Source organism: Ovis canadensis, chromosome 11 (genome assembly GCF_042477335.2).
Source record: "Ovis canadensis isolate MfBH-ARS-UI-01 breed Bighorn chromosome 11, ARS-UI_OviCan_v2, whole genome shotgun sequence".
Lineage (NCBI taxonomy): Eukaryota > Metazoa > Chordata > Mammalia > Artiodactyla > Bovidae > Ovis > Ovis canadensis.
Window position 1 is genome coordinate 63,305,296 of NC_091255.1, and position 12,000 is coordinate 63,317,295.

The 12,000-nt window shown below is 56.4% G+C and overlaps 1 protein-coding gene across 1 annotated transcript; it reads right to left on the bottom strand.

Annotated features, from left to right (window-relative positions):
- Nucleotides 1-76: 76 nt before the first annotated feature.
- On the bottom strand, nucleotides 77-1,583 carry LOC138414769 (serotonin N-acetyltransferase-like). The gene is made up of 3 exons (XM_069542548.1): nucleotides 1,217-1,583; nucleotides 770-924; nucleotides 77-431 (listed from the first exon to the last, which is right to left on the bottom strand). The coding sequence occupies exons 1-3, from the start codon at nucleotides 1,377-1,379 to the stop codon at nucleotides 126-128; spliced, it is 624 nt and encodes a 207-aa protein (XP_069398649.1). The 5' UTR covers nucleotides 1,380-1,583; the 3' UTR covers nucleotides 77-125.
- Nucleotides 1,584-12,000: the final 10,417 nt, after the last annotated feature.

Here is a 12,000-nt window from a genome sequence, read left to right on the forward strand (position 1 = left end):
CATCCCCTGGGAATCACCACCTCCCTTCAGACCAAGCAGAGCATGGGGACGGTAGGGCAGAAAAGGGGACCAGCTGGGGACAGGGTAGGAGCCCCCGACTGTGGGCTCCCCAGTGGGGCACCAGGTCAGGGTTGACTGTTCCGGCGCAGGGCGGCGTGGCCCCACAGGAAGCAGTGCATCTCCGTGAAGGTCAGTGAGCCCACGACGATGGCACATGGGCCCGCGGGATGGAAGCCGAACCTCTGGTAAAAGGGCACCAGCGCGTCCTCGCACATGAGCAGGGCCCAGCGCATGGCCAGCTGGGCGCCCACGTGGTGCAGGTAGCGCCAGAGCAGGACGGAGCCCTTGCCCTGCTGCCGGAAGCTGCGGTGCACGGCCAGCGCGTGCAGGTGGGCGCTGTGGCCCCCGGGCCTGTGCAGTGCCAGCGACTCCTGGGCCGAGGGGTGGACACGAGTCAGGGTCGCCTCTGTGCACCCCAAACCACCCCCGCTGGGCTAAGAGCAGCTGCCCCGAGAGTCTCCAGTCAGCCCCCTTCTACCCAAGTGAGGAGCTGTGTCCCCAGCCCCTTTGTGGTCCCCCTCAGGAGAGCCTTGAGCCCCAAAGGACTGGGCTGTCTTGCCAGGAGAAGACGCACCATGAGCTCCCGTGTTGGATCTGGAGGAAGACATCCCAGCCTCCCGCTCCTCCCCCATCTTCTGCCTCCATGGGAAATGGTCTCCTCCTTTCCTGAGGCCTTCCCCGGGCCCGGGCAGGTCACCCCCATCCTCACCTGAGTAAGTCTGTCCTCGTCCCACAGGGAGCCGATGATGAAGGCCACGAGGCGGCCCTCCACGAACCAGCCCAGGGACAGCTCAGGACACAGGGTCAGGAAGTGCTGGACCTCGTCCAGATTCAGGGGGCAGTTGCCGGAGACAGAGATGAAGGCTGCGTCAGGAAGCGCGAGTGGGTGACCCCCCAGTGCACTGAGCATCTGCTCAGATGCTGGGTGGGCTCCCCGGGTCCCCAGGCCTCCCCTGGGAAACCATGGGATTCAGGGCTGCTCTTCCCCCCACTCTCCTGAAACACGCATGTGCTCCTGCACACGCACAAAACACACCGTCAGACACTCTGGGGGCCCATCTGCCAAGGACAGGGGACTCCAGGGTCTTCTCCCCAAGGGCAACAGCGGCAGGGTTCAGCAGAGTCCTGGACCCTGGGGGGCCAGGGGGCTGCTCACCCTCTCGCTCAATCTCGAACACGCCGGCAGCGTCCTCTGGGGTGAGGCAGCGGAACTCATTGGCAGGGAGCGTGTGGCGCCGCTGGCGGCCTGGGGACCCTGGGATCCCAGAGGGCAGGTGCAGAGGCGAGGGTTTCAGGCAATGGACGCTCGGTGTGGACATCCTGGGTATGGCTGCCACCCAGGGGGTCGCCAGCTTCAGAAGGGGCCTGTGTGACAAGGAGGGTCCCTCCACACCTGTGGGAAAGGGGCGATGGTCAGGGGGCTGGTCCTCATCTCCCAGGGGGCCGTCCAGGGCGATGGCACCTCTTGCCTCTCTTGTAGGGGACCTGGAGTGGGGAGTCTGGGTGCTAGGGCGGAGCGGGCATGTAGGGCATCGATTCCTCCTGCCTTGTGCCTGCTCTGGCTCCTTGGGCCCCTTTCTGTCTGTCTCCCTGACCCCCATCTACGTGCAGATCCAGCTGTGCCTCCATTACGAAGCCTGTAATCTGGGAGTTGCCCTCCCCACCCTCCTCCACCTTCTCTCCCCTTGTCTCCAAGCCTCAAGCAGGGGACTCCTGTTCCCGGGAGCCTGTGGGAGGATCCCACTTACCAGGACCACAGGGCCAGTTACCCTAGAGGCCGTCCTTGGGCTCAGGAGCCAGGGAAACCCAGGACCTGCTTTTGTAGCAGGTGTGGCCGGGCAGCGCATGACAGTGTCCTCAGAGGTTTCTAAGGCAATGCCCCACCTGCACGTCACTGCAGGCAAGACAAAGCCAGCAGGGCTGTGCCCTGTCCCCAGCCTCTGAGGGCAAAACCTTAGGCTGGCGTGCAGAACACAGAGGGGATTACAGTAGCTGATGAGGCCCCAGGGGTTGGGGAAAAGATCACTTGGGACTGCTCAAAAACAAAAGTCAACCGAGTCCATTCTAAGATCAAATTGGCTTTATTCAGGGATTCATGAGTCAGAAAACTAAGATCATAGCATCTGGTCCCATCACTTCATGGGAAATAGGTGGGAAAACAGTGGAAAGAGTGTCAGACTTTATTTTGGGGGCTCCAAAATCACTGCAGATGGTGACTGCAGCCATGAAATTAAAAGACGCTTACTCCTTGGAAGGAAAGTTATGACCAACCTAGATAGCATATTGAAAAGCAGAGACATTATTTTGCCAACAAAGGTCCATCTAGTCAAGGCTCTGGTTTTTCCAGTGGTCAGGTATGGATGTGAGAGTTGGCCTGTGAAGAAAGCTGAGCGCTGAAGAATTGATGCTTTTGAACTGTGGTGTTGGAGAAGACTCTTGAGAGTCCCTTAGACTGCAAGGAGGTCCAACCAGTCCATCCTAAAGGAGAGCAGTCCTGGGTGTTCATTGGAAGGCCTGATGCTAAAGCTGAAACTCCAATACTTTGGCCACCTTATGCAAAGAGTTGACTCATTGGAAAAGACCCTGCTGCTGGAAGGGATTGGGGGCAGGAGGAGAAGGGGAAGACCAAGGATGAGATGGCTGGATGGCATCACTGACTCGATGGACATGAGTCTGAGTGAACTCCGGGAGTTGGTGATTGACAGGGAGGCCTAGTGTGCTGCAGATTCATGGGGTCACAAAGAGTCGAACACAACTGAGCGCCTGACCTGAACTGAACGTGAGTCAAGCACCATCCCACCTGGCAAATAGAAAGTTCAGGGCTTCCCTGGTGGCTCAGTGGTAAAGAGTCCGCCTGCCAAGGCAGCAGACACAGGTTCGACCCCTGATCCGAGCAGATCCCACTTGCCGTGGAGCAACCAAGCGCCTGCATCTCAACTGTTGAGCTTGTGCTCTAGAGCCCGGGACCACAACCACTGAGCCCCGGCAGCCTGGAGCCCCTGCTCTGCAACGAGAGAAGCCCCCGCAACGAGAGGCTCGTGCACCACAACTAGAGAGAGCCCGCGTGCACCGACGAAGACCAAGCACGGTCATAAAGAAGCAAATAAATATTTAGAAAGGCGTTCCAAAGAGTTGTACAAAATCGGAGACGTTCAAAGGCTGAAGGGACCAGGAATGAGGAGAGAGCTTATAAGGAATTCCTTGATGGTCCAGCGGTTGAGACTCGGCTCTTTCACTACTGGGGCCTCAGTTTCAATCCCTGGTCGAGGAACTAAGATCCAGCAAACCAAATGGTGCAGCCCCAAAATTAAAAACAAATTTTTTTTTTAAATGAAAGAGCAGATGAGGTCTATCAGGAAGAGTACATCACTAATGGTGACCAGGAAATTCCAGATAGACTGGTTTAGCATTCCAGACCTGAGAGAGGCAGAAGCTGCCAAGAGGTTAGGTGTTAAAACCTCAGTTTGGTGCAGCTTAGCACTAGGGACTCCATTTTGGGCCTGTCATCGATTTCTAAACAGTGTTAAGCCTCAGGGGTCAGGCTCTAACCTCTGCTCTGGTGTTTGCTGGTTGGCTGGGGCATCACCCTCTGTCCCCTGGGGACCTGGGCACACCCTCCTCTGAGGGTCCTTCCTGCCCTGGCAGCCCAAGATTGCTGCATTTATAGCACTTGATACCTGCTGAACCCTGGATCAGAGTCTCCTTTAATCCACATGACAGCTCCGCCCAGTGAGTATGAACCCCATGTCAGAGAGAGGGAAACTGAAACTCAGAGAGGTGAGGCGACCTGTATGTTACCCCCAGGGCTGCTAGGCCCCATTGATTTTCGCAGCTGTGACCAGTTCACAGCTTCGCCTCTCTCCTCGTGGTCATCAGTGTCCTCCAGTCAAGGTCTGCCAAGCAAAGGGAGCTAGTGAGCCACCTGTCAGCTCAAATCTGCTTCTCAGATGGGCAGGTGGGACCAGTGAGCCTGGAGACACACATATGGCTGTAGCTGCGCTGTTCAGGCCTTGCTGCGCCCACAGGGACAAGCCTCTGAAAGGCCTCCATCACTGACTGACCCGCCACTGAAGCCCTGTCCACATACATTACCTCCTCCATGGTGTAGATAACCAAGGTCTGGTTCTGCGTGTGCACCTCTTTCTGAGCGCTCTGGGGAAGATCTCCAAAGGCAGGGTGTGTGTGCCAAGTCACTTCAGTCGTGTCCGACCCTGTGTGACCCCGTGGACTGTAGCCCACCAGGCTCCTCTGTCCATGGGATCCTCCAGGCAAGAATACTGGAGTGTGTTGCCATGCCCTCCTCCAGGGGATCTTTCCGACCCAGGGATGGAGCCCAGGTCTCTCGGGTCTCCTGCATCGGCAGGCGTGTTCTTTTGCCACCTCGGAGGATCAGTGCCTGTCGGGGGGTGGGGCTTTTTTAAAAATCCCAGCTGTACCCCAAGTGGCATGCAGGATCTTAGTTCCCCGATCAGGAGTGGAACCTACGCCCCCCTGCAGTGGAAACTCAGAGTATTAACCACTGGACCACCAGGGAAGTCCCCTCAAAGGGAGCTTTGGGGGAGGTGCTGGAAATGTAATGTTACGTTCTTAAATTTAACTTGTGTGATTTTGTGCATATTTGTTCTACTTGTTTACTTAAATATCCGGAAGACTGCTTCACTTAGCAGGTCCACTCCAGAGTTCCTGGTCTCCCTTGGCCTCACCCCATGCCCAGGGCTGCCCTCTGGTCTTAGTATCTGATGTGAGCTTTCCCTCCTAAATCTGGAGTCTCAGCAAACTGCCTCCTGCTCCCCTCTCCTCTGCCGCTACCCCAGCCCCTCTTCAGGCCAGCAGATGGCCCCTGGCTTCCTTTTCCACCCCCAACTCACACCCTTCCTGCAGCTCTCAGCCCCTCCCTAGCCAGCACCCAGCCCCATTGACACACACCGCCTGCCCTATCGGCCCTTAGCTTCTACTCCTGCACAGCAGAGCTGACCCCTGTCCACACACCACAGGAGCCCCTGCTCTCACCAGGATCTGGGAGGCACTCCAGTGCTGGCCAGGCCAGGTGCTGCTGGGCCCACCCAGCCCTGGTGCTGGAGTGACCTCAGATCAGCCCAGGTGCCCCCGCACCCTTTCACCCAGGGCCCCTCTGCTGTCTGAGGCCCAGCAGAACCCCCAGAGCTCACATGACCCCTGCTCACCCCACCTGCCACTGGGCAACTTCCTGTCTGGACGACTGGACTTTTCAGGACTGACCAGAAGACTTCCTCAGGTTTGGCCTTCACACCTGCTGGGAGGAACATGTCCAGGACCTGGGCTGGGCACCCCCACCTCCAGCCTGGGGTCCCAGAAAAGGCCTCCTCTGATAGGGGCTTCCCAGGTGGCTCAGTGGCTAAAGAATCTGCCTGCCAAGCAGGAAGATGTGTGTTCCATCCCTGGGTTGGGAAGATCCCCTGGAGAAGGAAATGACAACCCACTCTAGTATACTTGCCTGGAGAATTCCAGGGACAGAAGCCTCACGGGATACAGCCCATGGAGTTGCAGAGTCAGAAACCCCTTAGCCACTAAACAGCAAAGCTCTTCTTAGATCCTGTGGCTCCGCCTTGCCCCCTGGTGGCTGATCACAACAGCCTGGAGCCTTGAAGAAATGCACGCTGTTGAATGCACCTCTTTTGTTTGGACACCATATGGCCTATGCTTTCTGGAAAACCCGTCTAGGCACATGGATCCTCAGAGAACAAGACCAATAGGATACAAAACACAGCTAAACTGGGGCATGGCTCCCATGATGGGCAGGAAAGGGCAGGGAAGGGTGATCACGAGGCCTCTCTCCTGGTCAACAGGAAGAAAATGACAATACCCTATTGCAGGGAGAGGGTGATGGGAACAAAGATAAGGGTGCCCTCTGCAGTGAAATCAACATCAAGAGTGACAGCAATAAAAATCTGCTGAGGTTTTTTTTGCCCTAGCCCCAAAGCATGTGGGTTCTTAATTCCCTGACCAGGTATTGAACCCAAGTCCCCTGAAGTGGAAACGCAGAGTCTTACCCACTGAACTGCCAGGAAATTCCCTACTGAGGCATTTCAGATCACTAGACTCGGTAGTCAGAAAAGGCAGTGGCACCCCACTCCAGTACTCTTGCCCGGAGAATCCCATGGATGGAGGAGCCTGGTAGGCTACAGTCCATGGGGTCGCTAAGAGTCGGACATGGCTGAGTGACTTCGCTTTCACTTTTCACTTTCATGCATTGGAGAAGGAAATGGCAACCCACTCCAGTGTTCTTGCCTGGAGAATCCCAGGGACGGGGGAGCCTGGTGGGCTGCCATCTACCGTCTATGGGGTCGCACAGAGTCGGACACGACTGAAGTGACTTAGCAGCAGCAGCAGACTCACTAGTGATGTTTCCTCCCCATCCCCTGGGCTGTAATTGAATTTGTCAACCAAGGGAGTAGCTTCAGGTGATGTCAGTTAAGTCTGTCCAATTTAGTAAATGAAAATGCAGGACACCTGGTGAAATTTGAACCAGGTATACAACAAATACTTTTTAAAGAATGGATGATTCCCAGGTGGCGCCTAGTGGTAAAGAACCCGCCTCCCAGCACAAGTAGACTGAGAGATGCAGGTGCGATCCCTGGATGGGGAAGATCCCCTGGAGGAGGGCGTGGCAACCCACTCCAGTGTTCTTGCCTGGAGAATCCCCATGGACAGAGGAGCCTGGAGGGCTACAGTCCAAAAAGTCGGACACAACTGAAGTGAGTTAGCACGCACACATACATGTGATATGTAGAACATTTTTATACTAAAAAAGGAGTTTATCTCAAATTTCAATTTCACCAGAGGTCTTGAATTTTGTCTGGCAATCCTGTTTGTAAGGTATGAGAAGGGAAGTGGTCAGCCTGGGCCGGTAAAGGGCCGTGAGGGAGCCAGGGAGAATCACAGGTCTGCACGGGGCACAGAGCACAGGGAAGTGGCTACCTGAGCCTTGGGCTGGCTGGACCCTTTGGCTACCAAACCTCATACAGTTATCGCCTTCTTTTCAAAAGTCCACATTCTGCCATTTCACTTTTATGAAAGGCTTACATTAATACCTGTTTTCACTAACCAAAAGAAGTCTGAAGAGGATTTTCACTATTCCATAAAAAGAGGTGAAAATCGAAAACAGCATTGGGGGGTTGTTTGGCAGCGAACAAACAACGCAATAGCAAAAAGCCCGAGGGAAGACGTCCAGGAACCGGAGAAACCCTTGACTGAGGTTTTCACTGTGATTGCCAGGGCTGCAATGATTACAGGAAAACAGGACTAATTTTGAAACAGCCTGTGGGTTTAAGGCCGCTCTGCACGTTGACTGCCTGCCGAGGGTTCTATGATAGAACAACGCGTGAGTCTAAGCAGTCAAGCTTACTGTCCTATTCCCAGCCTTCCCCACCAGCCCCACCAGCCCCACCAGCGACATCAGGCACAGCAGACAGCGACCCTGACCTTTGACTTTGAGGCAAGCAGGCCTAGAAGACACAGCTGTTAGTGACCTGCCTGCCCTGATGGATTCAGACGGTGGTGAGATGTTATTAGATGAACTGCCTCCTCTCTGTCTTGCAGCCCAGTCTCAGGTACCTTCCTCCCCTGCCAGCACCAAGACTGACCCTAACCCACTGTCATTACCACCTCTCAGCCTCCCAGTGTGTGCTGTCTTCCCCATTCTGGTGAGTAAGTCTAACTGTCATACATTATTTCTATTCGATAAACGCTGTGTGATTATCTTATTATTCCTGCCTTCGCTTTATGTTAGTGTTATTTTAGGTTTTATGTGCTATTTGGTATGATTTGGAAGGTTATTTGGGGGATCTGGGAACACTCAAAAGTGGTTCCATATAACTTAATGGTAATTGCTTCTTCACTTTACGCCCTTTCAGCTTACAAAGGTTTTCATGAGAACTCCCTACTTTCCGACAGTGGGGGAAACCTGTAATGTATACCCTAGTTTGATGCCCCCTGCTGTGACTGGCACCTGTTCAGCTTTCCCTTCTTCAGAACCATGGTCCTCATGCCTGGCTGCCCATTAGAATCCCATGGGAGCTTTAAAAATATTCCAATACCTGTCTCACCCTCCGAGATTCTGATATTGAAGTCCTGGGATGGGACTCCAGGCCTGTGTACCTTCCGCAGGGGATTCTCCTGTGCAACTTGGGCTCAAAATCAGTACTCAAAGTGCCTGTTCTCCCAACAGCCTTTTAGTCATGATTTTGCAACCTGTTTGTCTTCCTGTGGGGAAAGAATGTGGGTCACCCAACAGAGGTACCCAGCCTGTCGTGTGCACAGAGCCCGGGAGTTTCAAACCTCTGTAGCCCCAGCCATTGTTTCCAGTGGAGTCTGTGGCAGTGGGCGAGAGTATAGCCGGACCAAGAGCTGCCTGGCTGGAACTTATGGCAGTGCACACGTGGGTTGAAAGAGAATTTCCAGACACATGTATTGCAGAAAGGAGTGAGTTTATTAAGAACAAAGAGCAGAGATAACGTGGGCACTGAGAGCACAGCAGGCCGACATCTCCTGACAGGCCAGGGAGAGCCGACCCGACGGAAGGGAGAATAGAGTTTATTACTGGGAGATGCTGTTAGAACAGCAGGTGCTCAAGGGAGGGACGACGCTTTTCGTGGGTTGCTGTTGTTTTCCAGTCACTAAGTTGTGTCCGACTGTCCGGGACCCCCTGGACTGCAACATGCCAGGCTCCCCTGTCCTTCACTATCTCCAGGAGTTTGCTCACACTGATGTTCATTGAGTCGGTGATGCTATCTGACCATTTCCTCCTCTGTCGTCCCCTTCTTTTGCCTTCAATTATTCCCAGCATCAGGGTCTCTTATGGGTTAGTAGACAGTGTTTAAAGCCTCAAGACAAAGAAATTTCTTGCTGGAGAGCTGACTTTAGGTGATTGGTTAGAGCGCTATAGGGTGAGCACTGGCTCACTTGACTCATCTGGGGTCAGGAAGCTGGCTGGTGATGATCGGGGGGCTTTTGGCAATGGTAACAAAAGGGTTCAGTCCACTTTGGAGGTGACTGTGGTTCTGGACTCTGCTTCTGCGGCCTTGGGGCAGGACTCCACAGAACTGCTGGGAATATGTAAGGTTCCCCAGAGGACCCTGCTAGAATAATGGGGGGCATGATGAGGGCCCCCACAGGGACCCTGGAATGAAATGGAATTCCCGCAGAGGCCTAAACCCACAGTTCAGCCCCCTGGGCCCTTGGAAACCCCACCCCACAGGCCTTCCCTTCCTGGTCATGACATTTATCTCTTGTGCCCACTCCACTGCCTGTGGCTGTTCAGAGGCCTTCTGGGGCTCTGCCCAGGCTGGGGGCTGAGGGGGCAAGAGAAAAATGCCATCTACCCGTGAGGCAGTCACAGGTGACACCACTGTCACTCCAGTGTAGAGACGAGAGGCCAAGGCTGGGTAGGGGATGCAAAGTCAATGCCATCAGATGTGTCCGAGTGGGGACTCCGGCTCAGGGGCTGCGTCCCAGGCCCCTGGTGATGGAGTTCTACTCTCTATGCCACGGACTCCCTCCAGCACCAGCCCCCTTGAGAGGGTCCTGCAATCACGGCTCCCCCGGCTCTGACTCGGCTCACCTCTCGCTTCTTCTCCCCAGGTGCTCCCCTTTAGGGATCCCATTGTCACCTCTTCCACCAGATCTCCTCTGGGGCCCCCCAGCCTACAAGACAGGGCTACACACACCTGGGTGCCAGCTGCGGCTGCCCACCAGGTCTCTCCCACAGGCTCTGTGGTCCCAGGCAGATCCTGGGCAATGGTGGGCTCCTGCTCCAGAACATTCTGTGACAGTGGAGCCAGGTTGTCAAGGGCACGTGGAGAACCCCAGAGGACCATGGGACCTGACTGCCCACCTGCCCAGCAGAGCCTCCCTCTGACCCGGCTGAGCCCCCACCCCACTAACGCTCTGTAGCGGTGAGATGACCAGACAGACCTGGCTGTCTTCATGAAGGAGAGGACGTTGGAGTCTCAGTATGGGAAGGATGTTCTGAGGGGCTGCATGTCCCCACAGGGAGAGTGGGGGCTGAGCTGCGGGATGTTCTCTCGGGGCCGAGGGTAGGCAAGATGAGCCGATAACCAGAAGAAAGGTAAGGAGACGAGCAGACCCAGAATCAGGAGCATCACAGAACCCAAGGAGTGGCCAGTAGCATCTCCTGCAGCCAGGAGTGCAGAGAAGAGCTCAGCTTCGCCCTGATGGCTGCTGGGAGTCCTTCCAGGAGAGAGGGGTGGGGGCGGGTAGGGGCCAGAGGCACCAGGGTTCCTCTGGGTGACAAACCAGAGGTAGCAACAGAGCAGAGGACATCGGTGAAAGGTATACTGACCCACCAGCATGGCCAAGGCCTGGAGAAGTCTCCCCACCCGACCCTGCCTCAAGCACAGAGACAACGGTAGCTCAGAGGCACCCAGGAGGCCTGGCACAGGGTGGTACTGACCACCAGTCTGGGCCAGGCGAGCAAGGGCCGCGTCGGTGTCAGGGTCCCAGGGAGCTTCTCAAACGGGGCCCCACCTGCTCCCTCTCCTCTTCCATGTGACAGCTGTGAGGTTCCCACTGCTGATTCCTTAATCCCCGGATGAGAGGGAACAGCCGAACCCCTGATTCATGCTCCGAGGTCACCTCTATGCTGGGACCCCGCCCTTCACTCCGCCTCTTCTCTGCTTTCTCTCCGTGACCTTGACCACCGCCTGCCAGCACATCCCACAGCTGCGAGTTAGGCCAAATGAAGTCGCCCTCCTGTGACCCTTCTTGACCCTAAGAGTCAGCAGTTTGTTGATCAGTTCCTCCTCAGGCTGCGGGCTTGTTCAGTGTCTGTCCCTCCCAACGTGAGCCGCCCGGAGCAGGCTGCCTGTCCTGCTTACAGCCCTGGACGTCCACACATTCGGTGCTCAATGTTTGCAGGAAGTGGGGAAGGGAGGAGTCCAGCCGTATTCTGGCAGCTCCAGCAGCACCTCCCTGTACCCCGAGGCTCTCGGCTTTAGGGTCCCCACCCTGGGAGGGGACAACACATAGGATAACCCGGGCCCCAGAGTTCACGCCTGGATATGCCCGGTCCTCCCCGCAGGCTTCCAACTGGCACCTGGAAGTGACCATGTGCCCTCCCCACCCACCCTGCTCATCATCTGGCTGTAGGTCTACCCCTGGCCCTCACCTGCCTACCCTTCACCAGCCGCTTCTGCAGAGAAGTACAAGCTGGACCAGGAGCTACACTGACCACCTACCCGGCGGGGCCAGCACGACTGCTCCCACCCAGCTTGGAGGAGGCAGGGACTGTGTCTGGACTGGGTTGTCAGCCTGCACAATGCCCGCCCACCACACATCCCAGAGACCCCACGGGGCTGGCCCTGCTCCCAGGAGCTCCCTCCCCAAGGAAAGGCTGAGTCTGAGGGGAGACACTCCTGAAGGGGGGCTCTTTGGGAGACCGAGGCCCCCCTTCCTCAGGCCCAGGGTGGGGGACACTCAGAGCCTGTGCATCTCTGCAGCTCGGGGCTGAGGCCTGACAGCCCCTGTGCTGCCCTACCATTGGGAGCCCTCCTGGGGGTGGGCTGCTTTCTTCCAGGGTCCTGAGCTGCTGCTCCGCCCCCACCTCCGGCTCTGCTGGTACAGTCCCCTCCTCATTACTGTGAGTGTGCGTCCTGGGGACGAGGCTGGGGTTCCGGCCACGTTCTAAGCCCTGCCTGGCCACGGCCTCCTGCCTCTTGCCCCTCCCCATAGCAGAGTCAGGGTCTGCTGGGTGGAGAGGAGGGCTGGCCGGGCCAAAGCAGTGCTGGGGTGGGGATATAGCACTTGGTCACTCACAATGCCTCCCTGCTGCAGCCTCGGGAAGCAGAGACCAGAACCCGCCCCGGGACTCAAGGGTGTGGTACACGGCGCCCCCGTGATTGTCCCAGGAAGCATGCCCAGCGGACATTCTTGGGGCGGCACGTG